Here is a 15,726-nt window from a genome sequence, read left to right on the forward strand (position 1 = left end):
CCTATATAAAAAGACTTCTTGCATAGCATTTTTTTTTGGCTTTCTGTTTCCCTCTAATTTATGCTGTTAAATCTGCAGGAGCAATTTTAACTTCCTTTGTTTTGTGATACCAATAGGCACATGATGGCGGGGTCGTAGCTGTTGAGCTTTCTAGAGTTATTGGTGGTGCTCCGCAACTGATTACTGTTGGTGCGGACAAGACGTTAGCTATATGGGATACCATATCTTTTAAGGTATTCTTTTTTTCTTTTGATAAATATTTTAAGGTATTCTGAAGTTATTTACTTATGAAAATACCTTTTTTTTAATGGTTTAGAGTTTTTTATTTAAGCTTTATTTTCTCTTTCTTTTTTTGTTTTTAATTTGGTTTTCCACTTCTGGCAATTTTTCTTAACAGGAGCTGCAACGAATTAAACCTGTTCCAAAACTTGCTTGCCATAGTGTGGCATCTTGGTGTCACCCACGAGCTCCAAATCTTGATATTCTAACTTGTGTTAAAGATTCCCATATATGGTATGCGTAATTTTGTTGCATCTGCTGTAAATTTTTGTTAGTCTCTTGTTTCGGATTTGTATGACAGTTTTCAACTTGGCTATTTAAAGGACTGCTTCGTGTTAAAATAACAAGTCAAGGCCGTGTTCCTGTTATGTAGTGTTTTTTTTTTTTTTTTTCCGTTTTTCTGCAATTAACAAGATAAAGTTTGTGATATTAGTTATAATGTGGGATATTGGAATTTTCTTCTAAACAATTTCCAGGGCTATTGAGCATCCCACTTATTCTGCTCTCACAAGGCCATTGTGTGAACTTACCTCATTGGTTCCTCCTCAAGTACTTGCACCAAGCAAGAAACTTAGGGTATGTAGCTGTTGCCTTGTTTATGTTGCTGCTAGACTAGTGGATGGTTAATTTGATTTTTCATGTAAATGGTGATGACATGTACGTATTTTGAATAAAAAATGTTTTGACATTTGAGTTCCTTAAGGATGTTCTTCTGCAAAAAAGTTCCTCAGGAGTGCTCTTAAAAACTCTTGGGTGTAGAATAAGCATGTAATCCATCCTAGGGTTTTCATTATTCTCTTTTAAATACAGATGGCACCAAATCTTGAAGATGAATATGTGAAATTATTATATCTTGTCTTGTGAATGATTAACTCCATCCTCAAGTGGGCAACCCTCTGGCTCTGTTTCTGGTTCCTTTGTAAATAAATTTTGTCATCATGAAAAGAAAATGTCCATGCACACTAAGCAAGAAAGATTATTTTTCTCACAGATAATCCCCCTCTTTAGTGGAATCTATCTTCATCTCATGTAATTCCTGTTTACCCCTAGCCACAAATTTTGTTGGATATATCTTGTTCTCATGAATTCGATTGCAGGTCTATTGTATGGTTGCACATCCTTTGCAACCTCACCTTGTTGCTACTGGAACCAATATAGGTATCATTCTTAGTGAGTTTGATCCAAGATCTCTTCCTGCTGTAGCGCCACTGCCAACACCATCAGGAAGTCGGGAGCATTCTGCTGTCTATGTTATCGAAAGGGAATTGAAACTACTGAACTTTCACTTGTCTAACATGGCAAATCCATCTCTTGGAAGTAATGGCTCCATATCTGAAACAGGAAGGTTCAAGGGAGACTCAGTTGAGTCATTACACGTGAAGCAGGCCAAAAAGCACATAAGTACTCCAGTTCCTCATGATTCCTACTCGGTCCTTTCTATTAGCAGTTCTGGAAAGTAAGTTGCCTCGTCCGCTCCATCACTCTGATGCTAAAGTAAAAGCTTAATATACAAGCCTATGGGGCTTCAGTACTTAATAAATTAAATTTTCAATTTTTAACTCTAAACTTCCTAAACCATCTCAAAGTTAAGAATCTTCAGATCTGTTTAAACTGAAAACATAGATGTCAAGAGAATTTTTTCTATTTAAAAATATTAATTAAAAGAATAAAAATAAAAGCCTAAAGTTTGATTGATCATCATGTCACGCCAACACTCTAGTCTTTCTCTGGTTTGTTTTTCTTTTAGCAGTTGTGGAAGCTTTTCATGTACTCGCTTCTTGTGGTTGTTAGAGCTGGTATTATTTTGTTATGTCTTTTGGCTTTTTTTGCTGTCGTCTTGTCTTCCTGTGAGATAGTGCTTGAGGCTGTTATTCGTTTTTTGGGCCCATCTCTCTCTGGCTTGTTAGGATGTTTTGCTTTATGTTTTCTGTGGTTTGGTGGCTTCTTATGTTGGGATCATGTCTCTCTGGCTTGTTTAGGTCAAATTGTGCTTCAGTTTTACTTCTCTTGTCACCTGTGCACTTTTTGGTTTGCATTATCCTTGTTATGGTGGAGAGTAGGTGCAATAAGAGGGTAAAGTAAAAGCAAGAACAAGGAGAGAACTAATTGTGTTTGGCATTATTCCTTCATTAAGATAGATGAAAGCGATATGCCTATTTCCACCACTTGAAGGTCCTTTGTTTGGCAGGTAGGAAAATTCATGATGTGTCCCTTGTGACTAATGGAGTTGTTGGGGATTTGAGGAGGCAAAAGTGTCTATTTCCACCAGTCAAAGCAATACACCGATGTCCATCTACTCAGTCAATTCCTGTTACAAGTTATTGCCCATACTGATCCCACTACACACTAAATTGCCCCATTTATCTGCCTTAAGAGGGAAAGGAGGAGACAGTTTAGCGGGTAGCCTCCCAAATACATCTCTAATACAACTTTATTTCCCTTGGAAAACCAGAGAATCTGTTAGTTTGTCAGTTTGATATTTTCCATTTGAGAGACTGAGGAAGGAGTTTAAGGCTTTATTCATCGTGCTTTCTCTGTTGGATGGTAGGTTTTATGGTTGGTATGCTTTGGGTTCTTTTGTGGGCTAAGCAGAAAGGATCTAGAAATATTTTCTAGTGGGGGCATATTAAATAAAAAGAATCAAGATTATTTTTACTGTTTTTTTTGTTTGTTCATGCATGTCTACATATGGTCTTCAAGATATAGATCAACCATAAAATTGGAAAAGCACTTGATTACATTATTATAGTAAAAGCGTACATCAGTTAATTTTTATTCAACTTTTCTTTGTCACATAATGATTTACATATATAGTGTTTTTGCTATAGTATTTTTTTCCCCAAATTTTGTGACATATAGTAGAAAACTTAGTTAGATTTCAATGTGCTAAAATATTTTTTAATTGTAATGGAGACAACCAGCTAGATCCTGGGACTATAAGCCACATTGATTTTTTAGGCAATTGAACTTAAAAGCTACTCTATGCTAAGGCCTATCTAGCTTTCCGTTCCTCTTTCTCGTTTGCTTAGTTTTTTTTTTTTGGTTCTTCTTGTACTAGGATACCTTATACTTTTCTTTTTGTAATTTCTTATGGCTTTCCAATATATCAGTCTCATTTTTCTTCGTAATTCTTATGCCTTTCTTGATATTATTCGTTTAAGAAATTAAGACTGTGTATTGGACATGTTGACATTTAGTTGCATAGAATTAATTTAGAGTGTAACAATTGTGCTCTTGTAGCATGTCCTAGTTATAAATTTTTCTTGCTTCCCGTAGAATATTTTACTATTTAATATAGTCTGTTTATCCATCATATCTTGTCTCACTGCATATTCTTATGGCAGGTATCTTGCTATTGTTTGGCCGGACATTCCATACTTCTCAGTCTACAAGGTTAGCGATTGGTCCATTGTTGATTCAGGCAGTGCTAGGCTTTTGGCTTGGGATACATGCCGTGAAAGATTTGCAATATTGGAGTCTGCATTACCGCCTAGAATTCCTATAATCCCAAAAGGAGGTTCATCAAGGAAAGCGAAAGAAGCTGCTGCAGCTGCAGCTCAAGCTGCAGCAGCAGCTGCATCTGCAGCTTCTTCAGCTACTGTTCAAGTCCGTATCTTACTGGAAGATGGAACTTCAAACATACTAATGAGGTCTATAGGGGGCCGAAGTGAACCGGTAATTTCTTCATTTAGTAATTGGTATTCCTTAGTTTTGGTAAACTGGCATTGTTTCTGCTGTTATGAACAACATGTCTATTGTTAATGGCTACGGATATTTTTTATGCGGAACTTCCCTATATAATTGCCAACTGCAATCTCAAATGGATTATTTTAAAATTGGCTTCTTTAGAAAGACAGTCCTACAAATATATATATATATATATATATTATATACTTAGACCTTGTCAAAACTGGGTGTTCTCCATGATAGGTTGTCCACCATCAAATCTCCAAAGGTGGGGAAAATGCTGTCAGAGCCAAAGGTTCTTGGCAAAGACAAAATCCTAATTGTTTTAAAAATGGTTACATACTGTTAACTTCTGATTTAGTTTGTTAAACGACTGATTTTAAGAAACTCAATGCTATGGAATTTGTAGCAGTCTTCTCTCTCTCACTCATTCTGAAATATCAACCACAGATAATCTGACTATTATATATCCGACTCATGCATTGAGCTAATAGGTCAATTCTCGGTTAGTACAAGAAAAAGATAGCATATATGATCATTGCTTGTCTATCTGACTCGAGTCCAATTCATGACCATTTCGAATTAATATATTTTGCACAATTACTTCTAAAATATTAAGTTTTTTGATTTATGCTTTCTGATATAGTACATACGGAGTTGCATATAACGAAATGGTTTTCTTCGAATGTTAGCTACTTACACAAAATTCGTTGTCATTCTAATGTTTCTGGATGATAAATTGCACTAGTAATTTTATAAGCTCAAGCTATCAGTTAACTGTATTGGAGAGAATGCTGAAAGAACGTAGAATTTGAAGTAATAAAACATGAAGTTATTAGGTTCCTGCATAGAGCATGATGGTATCTCTAACTCCAAACTATTTCGTCTAGGTCATTGGTTTGCATGGGGGAGCACTGCTTGGTGTGGCCTATCGGACATCCCGTAGGATTAGTCCTGTTACTGCAACAGCAATCTCAACAATCCAGTCCATGCCAATATCGGGATTTGGAAGTAATGGTCTTTCTTCTTTTAGTACTTTTGATGATGGATTTTCTTCCAACAGATCAGCCGAGGCTGCACCTCAAAGCTTTCAACTGTACAGGTGAGAATGTATTTGCTTTGTTAACTTTCTGTTAGTGGGGACCAATATCTTGTTCATTGGCAACGTCTTGGTTTGACAGGCACAAGTGTGCTGGTTAAATTTATGAGCAGCCTCCATGCAAATTCTGATAGTTATGACCGATTATGAACCAACCTTTTAGGACCAGATTTGGTCAGATTAGCTGTAGAATATTTAGGGAGAAGAAGAAAGAACGGAAATATCAACAAAGGGCAACAAGATGGTAAAATTCGTTTACAAAATATCAATAACAGGTTGTACAATGTATCCTCTAGATACGAAACCTTTGTGTCTAGCTTTCACTCAACACTGAGGGAATGGCATATTAGAATTTTCACTTCAGCTGTAACCTTTCAGAGACCTTTGATATATTAGACCTATTGGACCTCTGGAACCAATTCATTTAATGCTCAGCTTGACAGTAGAACCTGGACCTTGGCACCCAATATCTAGCCTATTTTTCATTTGCAAGGTGTTTTGGAAAGTTCCGGTTACTTAAAAAGTAAAGGTGTTTTCATGTATCCACGTCCATAGGAAGTTCAACATATTTAGGTCTCCTATTTGAGGCAACTTTTAGCTTTTACTTTTGCGTTTCAGAAGTATTTTTGCAATTAAACGTATGAAACATATCACTAAATACCAAACCAAAATCTGTTTTTTTCTTCAAATAAAAAGTATGAAACATATCATTAAATACAAGTACCAAGGGGATGCAAACTCGTGTAAAATTATTTACATATCAGTAAGCATATTGATTTGTTCTTTCAAATTCTCTATGGAGTACAGTGGGTGACCCGTAACCAAAAAACATAGGGTCTGGAACCATCTCTTGCAAATCCTATCAATACCTTCTTCTATCTCATCAAATCCTCTTATATTTCTTTCTTCCTGCACATTCCAAAAGATTGCTATGGGAATAAGCTCCAAATATTTTTTCCAACCAGTAATACCTTTTCATGCCCATATCTCATCCCTTACAAAACCAATTATAATCCAGTTGAATCCCAAAATCCTTTATGCCATAAACCACAAACGGAGTACCAAAATAGAATATAGTCACAAGTCTCCTCCACCCTCTTGCATAAATAGCACTAATTTACCATGATCTTCCCCGTTATCCTTCCTTTACCAATGGTCTAAACACACCCATGACCTGCTTCCCTAGGGGTATTCACCTTCTAGATTTGCTTGAATGGAAAATTGTTCTCAATGGGCTCTTTTTCGGTCAAATATCTGTACAAAGACCCAATAGTGAAGTTCTCAGTTGCATTAAGGGTCCAAATTGGTTGGTCATAATTCTCGTTCAGCGAACTTGACGCCAATGAACTCAAGGGTGATTCATATTCGTTTATTTGCCAGTTATTGACAGTCTGCAAGACCTCCACATGCCACGCCCTACGTCCCCCTGTCGTCTCTAAATGACTCTTTAACAAAATGTTTTAATATCGCACAATAGCATAAATTTGCAAGGACTATCACTAAACGGTTATTCTTTAAGCCAAAAATCTGACCGAAATTCAATTTTCTCCCCATCTCCAATTTTCCCATTTAATAGATTCCTGAAATTCTTTCTGTCCTATGTAAATCTTTTTCCGCAGCCCTTTACCATGCGATCTAGCCAAAACTTTGGATTACCACTCTTTATCCACTGTACCAAACTTCGTTTCTATAACACTCCTCCATAGAAGGTCTCTTTCTTTCATAAAACGCCACATCTACTTCCCCTGAAGCGCCTAATTCATCTCAGTTATAGATTTCAAACCCAATCCTCCCTGACTCAATGGTCTTTTAATCACATTGCACGCCACCAAGTGGTATTTTCTTTTCTCCATCGAGTCACCTCAAAGTAATATGCATTGAATTGTTTCTGATGTCTTGGCAATACGCATTGGAATTGTTAAAAGGGACATGCAGTATACAAGAAAATTGGACAGTGTGCTTCTTATGAGGGTTAAGTGTCTACCTCTGGAGAGTAAATTCCTCTTTTACCTTGCTAGTCTTCACTTAAATCTTATGTCAATAGAATCCCACATCCTCATATCTCTGTAATTAGCACTCAAAGGCATACCCAAACAAAATATGCTTTTGATAGATTTAAACATAAAAGGTATAATTTATAGAAAATAGTTTTAGCTTTTAATAAAAATTTACACTTCAAATTTTCTAAATAAAAGAAAATTTCTTAATAAAAGAAGAAATATTATCAAAGGCGAGAAAGAAACGAGTACAAAAGTGGAGGGTAAACTATCCTCCTCAAAAATCAGTCAAGAACAAAAAGAAAAAATAGAAACAATCATACAATTATAACATCATGCGAGCTATGTATAGTAAATTCTCAATTCTAGTGGAGCGCAATGATTCAACTGTGAGGGAAGTGTTCATGTGCCTTTGCCCACAATCAATTATGGGAAATACCTAGATATTGCTCGTAGAGTTTTTAGTCATCACATTTAAGGATTGATTTTTTTTTTTAAAAAAGGAAGTATATTAAGTATAGACAACAAGGAGGTATCGCTTTTGTACAACATATTCACAAGTCAGTTAAAATGTCAAAAACTTTCTCAGAATCATTCTACCCATAAACATCATGCCCAAAATTAGAGACCCAAAAGTATACAGCCATTTATTTCTGATTTTGCCAATATCCCTCACACACTCCTCAAACACTCTATTGTTTCTCTCTTTCAATACTATCTAAAAAATAATTAAAGTTATAAACTTTACGATATTAAATTTCTTACGAATTCCACCCCAAGTCAATTCCATCCCTTAACCGATGCCGCAATTACCCAATTGATATCCAATAATGCCTATACCATGTGTCAATACTATAAGTAACCGGACACCAAAAGAGAAGTTGGTGTAAGCTTCAGCCGCATTTTTTACACAAATAACAGCCATTAACCAAGATATGCCCCGGTCAGGATATTAAGGGTAAAAAATGAAATAATAAAGAAGAGCAAAATAGTCTTTTGGGTGTTAACATTTAGGGTTAGGGTTTCCTTATCAATTTTGTAGACTAATCAGGTTCAGAACAGATGAGAGAGATCATCGTTGCCAAATCCGGACGAGGTCGTCGCTGCGCCAGATCCGGGCAATTCCGCTCTCTTCGCGGGTCATCTATATCATGTCCGCCTATAAATAAAATGTCCTCCTACGCATTGTAATCATCGGAAATCAATAATAAAATTATATTTCAATCTTCTTCTCCTCAATCGACTCTCCTTTCTCTCCCTTTTTCTTCTTCTTCTTCTTCAAACTCAGATCAGCACCATGACCAAGGTATCTGACAGCCCCCTTCTCACAAGCTTGTCAATTGTTAGAATGCATTCCCTGGCAGCCTCCCAAGCAAAGAAAAAAAAACAATTCTTGGGGAAGCCTTGACTTTCCAAATATGCCTAGCTGGAAACTTTAGATCTTCCCCATCTCTCTTGGTCAAATGCTCATAGAATGGCTTGGCAGTAAAAACACCATTTTTTTTTCTTTTTGCACACAGCCTTATCAATGGTATCACTCAGCTGAACATTAGAGAGTAATCGCAAGAATGTTATCTACTCAATCTCCCAATCGTTAAGGTTTCTATCCAAAGTCAGGTTCCAACCATTCCTACCCTCTTCCCCCTTGAACACCTCCTCCACCATCACATTCTTCTTAGCATTAAGAGCATAAATTCTTGGAAATTGATCCCCAAGGCTGCCCTTCCCAATCCAAGCATCATCCTAAGACTGAATGTTATTACCTTTCCCGAGTTTCCACTAAATGCATTCCATGAACTAGTTGCACCCCAAACTAACTTTTCTCAAAAGACTCAAACCATGAGGGTGTGCCCAAACTCTACTGTTTCCCCTCCCACTCAACACACACTTAACGATTGATTGAATCACACAATCAATTATGAGAATTTCTCAAAAGATTATTATTGAATACCTAGATGATTAGTAAGTGAAATTACGAAGTTATTTTGTAGTAATCTCTAAATGACTTTTCCTAATTAGAATTAAACTAGAAAATAGTAATATAATAGAAGTAAGAATACTAGTTCTAATACAAATAGAAAATGATACTAATAAAATAAACTTATAACTCTAATGAGATTCGTAGATAATAAAATAAAAATACTCCAACAATAAATAAAATCTTATCATGACTATGCGTCATCATATCATTTATTAATGGTTTTTTTTTTTGAAATAAAAATAAGACAGTATTATTAACAAAAGTACCAAGTAGGTACACCCATATACAAGTGATAACAAGTCCACCAAAATATCAAAGACAGCTCCAAAATCCTCGAGCTCTTTAATATCATGACTCAAAAGCATAGAACCAAAAGAGTGGATCCAATTATCTCTAATAGCAGTAACCTCTTTCTCAATACTCTCAAAAGCTCTCAAGTTTCTTTCCTTTCACACCACCTAAAAAATAGAAAGTGGAATTAACCGTAACAATTTGTTCTTTTTACACACCCCATCCCAAGCCCACAACTCCTCCCTCACACTCCCAGCCACCACCCAGTTTAACCCCAATAATTTGTAAACCATAGACCAAATGTCATAGGCAGCAGGGCACCACAGCAAAATATGATTACAAGTCTCCTCCTCTTTTTTGCACAAGAAGCATCTATTAATCACAATGTTCCTCCTCCTTCTAAGCATGTCAATGGTTAAAATTGACCCCCCGGCAGCTTCCCATGCAAAAAAAACCACTCTAGGTGGAACATTCGATCTCCAGATTTGTTTATGCGGAAAATAGCCAACCTCCTCAATCCCCTGACCAGTTAAATGCTTGTTGTAAGAGGACACCGAAAAAATTCCATCTTTGCTCAGTTTCCAAATTCTTTCATCCTTCCCATTCCCCAGGCTGAGGCCAGCCAGTAAATTAAGCAGATTGCAATACTCTTCCACCTCCCAGTCCTGAAGGTTTCTTCCCACCTGCACACAACAATCCCCACCCGTACCAGATCTCATGTACAGCTCATGCACAAAAGCCTTCTTATTCGTAGCAATTGCAAAAGTGGAAGGAAAACGATCCTTTAAATTGGAATCGCCCCATCCAGATATCATCCCAAAATCTGATTCTGTCACCACTGCCCAAAATCTGATCCTTTAATGGTGCTTTTATTTTGTTTCTTTTTCTTCTGGTGGATGCTGTATCCTCTTTTAGTTTTTAGTTTATATCCCTTCTAATAATAATTCCTTTTCTATAGCAAAAAGTGTTTGTAAAAGGAGAAAAAAACACTGTGAAAAAATAAAATGCAATGTACATCATTTCTTTGCATAGGAGGCCTATCGAGAAAGCATTTTAATCCTGGACAAACTGAAGGTTTTTTTTTTTTTTCTCTGAAAGAAAAAGTATTGTAACTATATTAGTATAGTATCGAAAAAGAGGGGGGTATCGTCCATTAACAAGAGCTAGACAAAATGAAGGTTAAGGGATGTACTTTGATGAATGGTTGTTTTATGTGCTTGAGAAATGAGGAAGACTGTCGTCACCTTCTGCTTAGGTGCCCTACTGCTTATGAATTCTGGAGCTTGGTGTATGGCTTGTTAGGAATCTGGTGGGTACAGGCTGGTTCGATTGGGGAGGAGATTTGGGCCTTGGGGGGGGGGGGCACAAAGACTCATTCCCTTGTCTGTTTTTTGAGTTATTTGGAAGGAAAAAAATTTAAGAGCTTTTGAGGGGATTGTGAATAATACTAGTAAACTAAGAGAGAAATGGTTTAATTACTTCGGTTGCCTTGTGTTGGGGTATGATATCATTAAGGTTGAGGATTTTGGGGATGTCATTGACTCACTAACAAATTTGTGAATCTTTTGTAAAAAAGTGGTACTCCCTCTTCTTTGGTACCTTGCTAATACAAATATCATACTTTTTCTTTCAAAAAAAAAGTAGATTTAGTATGTGAAGTTTTATATATCCAAATGCTATGAAAATGGAAAGAAATCCACGCATTGAACTTATATTACTTTTTTTTAGTTTCATCCTGCAGTTAACTTCTTGGTGGAAACTTGGTGTTTGATTAAAAATATGATGTGCAGTTGGGAAACTTTTCAACCTGTGGGTGACATGCTTCCTCAGCCAGAGTGGACTGCATGGGACCAAACTGTCGAGTACTGTGCTTTTGCTTATCAACAATATATTGTCATATCTTCTCTGCGCCCTCAATATAGATACCTGGGAGATGTTGCAATTCCCTATGCGACTGGAGCTGTTTGGCATCGGAGACAGTTATTTGTTGCCACACCAACTACTATTGAGTAAGATATTGCTTAGATATTTTGCAACTTTCACTTATACTTTAGTTGTAGTCCCTGTAGGAGGTAGTAGCTGCATTTTACTGTGGATTGTTAATGGGAACAATAACAAAAATATGAACCTTTAAATTATGATTTTTTTCTATTGAGATTATGTAACTTGGCCAAGTGAAATAGAAATAGAAAAATATAAGATAAAATCATCTTCTAGTTTTCATTTTTGAAGTTCATGTCTTTGCATATTGGAAGATTTTTGGAATCGCATAGATGTCTTGACTGAATTATAAATAATACTGTACATGGGTAGACACCCACTTAGTAAGTGTAATTAATGATTCATATTATACATTTATTTCAAAGAAAGTTCATGTCTTTATTATTTTTTTTCCATGAATGTATGTTGTAGGTTTCTGTATGTGGAATAATAAGCGCAAATGAGAATAGTTCTTTGGAAAACAATAAAAGCAATATTTTAAAGTTTCCATACTCCATCAACTTTTTCAATATCACTTTCTTCATTGTTCAGTAACTTACTTATTTTGTGAATAAAATACATATAAATTTAGGAAATGAAGACTAGAAAATATTTTAATATACTAAATGGATCCATAATGTTTGTATTTTAATTTTATGTCTAACAAATAGATCTATAGATGTACTTGACAAATAAGATGAGTGAAAAATTAAAATAATATAGTAAAAAGAATAAAATTGAAATAGACAGGACCTAGGATCAGCAGCAGAAAAAGATTAAAAAAAAACTGAAATAGTTTCCTTGGGTATTATTTGTCTGTCCATAACTTTGATATATGATTTTTGAACATCACTAGTTTCCATGTTTGCTGTTTCTTTTTCTTTTTCCTTTGGGAATAGAAAATTTGAACACTAATTGCTGATCTTTCAAGACACTAACACGCCATATGGCTGTAGTTGGGCATAGAAGTTGTTTGAACCATTAGTTATCTTTCCTGGGACCTTATTCTTGAACCGGAGGCAGTAACATGGCTGCATGTGGGTGAATATGTTGGTCCGAACACCTATGATTAGCCTGGGCCTTATGATGCTATGCATGCAAGACACATTAGCTCGTGCAGAGGAGGTAAACAGAATTGGAAGTGGCTATCATTGAATTTCCCGTTTCAGTGACTTTCCCTCGAAATTTTTCCTTCTTTTTTTGTCCCTTGAACTTATCTTTATCTCAAATGCTTGTTATCCCTCTTATTCATTCTTCTCTTTCTTTATTGACTTTCCCTCATGGCTCTCAGAATTCTTGAAGGCCTGAATATCTCGAAGACTATTGGCAACTAAAATAGCATTAGGCTAGTACTTCACCAGTTGTCTTCTAATTCAATTGCGCTTTACGAGTGACTTTTCCTTGAAATTTTTCCTTCTTTTTGTTTTGTCCCTTAAACTTATTTTTATCTCAAATGCTTGTTATCCCTCTTATTCATTCTTTCCTTTCTTTATTGACTTCTGCTCATGGCTCTCAGAATTCTTGGAGGCCTGAATATTAGAAGACTTTCGGCAACTATAATAGCATTAGGCTACTATTTCACCCGTTGTCTTCTTAATTCAATATGGGCTTTACGATTGCAATTGAAACATGAAGTCTAAAACTTGTCTTACTCTGACTTGTTCCTTATATCCAACATAAATGAACTAAAATCTTTCGTATACTCTGGATGGACCTGATCTGTTTGAGTTTCTTCAAATAGTCCCTTGGAAACCAGAATGTGTTGAGTGGAATAAAATGCTTCTTCAACTTTTTCTTATAGAATTTCTAACCAACTTCCAGCTCATCTCCTTATGTCATCCGCTTAAGTCCTCTTCTAGAATTTGGCATCCCCTACGAGATTAACACTAGTAGGCTTACCTTCTCGAGTTCAACAGGCAGCATGAAAGTATTTGCCTATGCCCTACAAGTAATTTTCAAAGTCTGTGGCACTCTGATTGCGATTGAAAGGCATTGAGTTTGCAACTGTTACTTTCATGGTGTTTTTGTTCCAACCAAGTTGTATTTGACCGATTTTCTTTAACAAGGAGCATAAGGAGCATTCAGCGGTTGGATTAGACTAGCATCCAACAATTTGGTAAGCTGTTTCTGCAGTTTATGCAATTCCTTTGGGGGCATTTTATAAGGGGCCTTTTCAAGGGGGTTAGTGCTTGGAAACAACTCTATGTTGTGATCTGAAAGCGCTCTTGGTTGCAAACTCTTAGGCGATTCACGGCTAGCAATTCAACAGCACTATCTGCAATTTCTCCAAAATGATATAGCTTGATCTCTTTGATCAAGTTCATTCGAACTAGGAAACAAACTATCTTAGATGATGTGTCCTTGATAAGGAACGCCATGCAAATACAACATGGTGGGAGCAAAGACCAGGAATGTTTAAGAGTTCCATATCCAAATGCTTTTCATGGAAGAGTTCCAGAGATCTTAGAAATTACTTGTGGGCAAAATTTCAGGCTGGCCATATTGCTGTAATAAGGTAATAAAATTAGTATTTATTTTGTAGGGGATGCCAAACTCTAGTGGAGGACATAACCAAAGACCTTATAAGTTCGTTTAATACGTTAGAAAAAGAGTTGAAGGAGTTGTTTTCTCCCCTCAAGACATCTTGATTTCTGAAGAACTCTTAGAAGAAACTCAAATAGACTGTGTCAGCCCTAGAGCATGTGAAAAATTTTGGTTCCTTTATGTTGTTAGGAAAACATTTACGGAAGACAAGTTGTTAAACTTCATCTCTGGCTTGTATTCATGGACCCAGATTAACGAAGTTACTGAGAAAGTTAAGAATTCCATATCTAAAGTGTAGTGGAAGGAGTTCTTAAAACCCTGGAAATTGTTTTGGTGCATGGACCAATAATTCTAGGCTGCCCATATTGCCATAACAAGAAGATAATGAAACTAGTGTTTACATTTTAGAGGGAAAAACTTGAGTTGAGGACATAACTAAAGGCCCTATAAGTTTGTGAGAGACCTTATAAAAAGAACTGGAGGAGCTTTTTCTCCTACTCAACACTTCTTCGGAGCTGTTTCTCCTACTCAACACTTCTTGGGTTGTCTACTCCTATATAAAACTCAAATAGACTATCCTAGAGTATGTGAAAGATTTTACTTTAGGGACATGTTAGAGAAAGAAAAATTGTTGAAGTTTATGTCTGATTTGCAATCATGGACACAAACTTAATTGAGAAGGCAAATGTTAGGAACAAAATAGTTCCTTATCCACAGGTTTACCAAAGAAAGAATAAAATTAATAATCCTGTGTGTCTGCCTATATCTATGTATGTTAGTGCTAATGTTTATTGTATAGTCAGCATGTAAGGGTGTTAAAATAGGTGTCAGATGTGTATTAGAGTAAGATATAAGTTCGTCTAAGACAAGGACAGTTTAGGTAATTCTGGAAATTCTAATTCCAGAATTAACTGCTTATCTTTGTACATATCCTCTTATGTGAGGGAAAAAACATCATTATGTCTGGAATTTGATGTTAATGGAGGGTGTATTTCTTTTTTAGAGATAATAGGATTCTCTCTATCCAATGAACCCTAACTATTTCCCTTGAATCCTAAAGATAGATAAAGGCAGAAAATCAAAAAAGCATGACAGCATGCCTACTGATTTTGCTGTTCATTGTCTCAACGCAATCTGTCAGTAAAAACCATAATAATTTGGTTCAGAGCCAATCGTTATGGCTGATCTAGAATTTTTATTTGAAAAATTATTGCAAACTTATCATGAGGATAGGGAGCAAGACAAGTTGAAATTTGGATATCTGGTTGTTCGGTTGGAGGAATTTTTTACCAGGAAAGTCCAGAAAAAAGTTGGAGAAGGGACTAGCTGGGCCGGGCAACACCAGCGCTCTAGGCTTTTGGGGGCAACAGAAGAACAGGGATGCACAGGAGAAGACTTCTTAGGCACAGAACCCCTTGCGCGTGACTAGAACTGCAGAAGCGGGGTTGTGCGGTGCACAAACCCCCTGGGTGCAATCCGTGATTCTGATCTGGCTTTTCTGTGGACACTGTCGATTGTACCATTCTGCGTAGATAGACGAAGTTGGATTTTATGAGGTATGATAAAGCCAGTGATCCTCTTCCACTGGTAGGGAGATGTGAACGTTTCTTCCTGTATCAGCAAATGGCAGAGAAAGGAAAAGTGTTGCTAGCCTCTTTTCATTTGGATGGAGAAACACAACTTTGGTTTCTTAAATTGGAGAAGGATTGACCAATTTTGAGTTGGACAGATTTTAAATATTTGTGTCATCTCCAGTTTGGACCATCAATTTGCAGCAATAAATTAGGGGAATTGTGCAAATTGAAAGAACTGGGTTCGATGGTCAAATATCAAAGGCAATTTGAGTTACTTTATGCACAAGCAAGTTC

General features: G+C 36.3%; 1 protein-coding gene across 2 annotated transcripts in view; it reads left to right on the top strand.

Annotated features, from left to right (window-relative positions):
- Nucleotides 1-15,726, top strand: part of LOC110819751 (Transducin/WD40 repeat-like superfamily protein) — a 45,875-nt gene that overhangs the window by 13,343 nt on the left and 16,806 nt on the right. For both annotated transcript variants that reach the window (XM_088211551.1, XM_088211552.1), the window contains exons 8-14: nucleotides 117-233; nucleotides 398-513; nucleotides 756-855; nucleotides 1,377-1,735; nucleotides 3,624-3,954; nucleotides 4,857-5,068; nucleotides 11,125-11,343. In XM_088211551.1, the coding sequence (XP_088067677.1) occupies nucleotides 117-233; nucleotides 398-513; nucleotides 756-855; nucleotides 1,377-1,735; nucleotides 3,624-3,954; nucleotides 4,857-5,068; nucleotides 11,125-11,343 (1,454 nt within the window). The remainder of the gene's footprint in view (nucleotides 1-116; nucleotides 234-397; nucleotides 514-755; nucleotides 856-1,376; nucleotides 1,736-3,623; nucleotides 3,955-4,856; nucleotides 5,069-11,124; nucleotides 11,344-15,726) is intronic.

The sequence above is a fragment of the Carica papaya genome, chromosome 9, assembly GCF_054855325.1.
Source record: "Carica papaya isolate Zhongbai chromosome 9, ASM5485532v1, whole genome shotgun sequence".
Classification (NCBI taxonomy): domain Eukaryota; kingdom Viridiplantae; phylum Streptophyta; class Magnoliopsida; order Brassicales; family Caricaceae; genus Carica; species Carica papaya.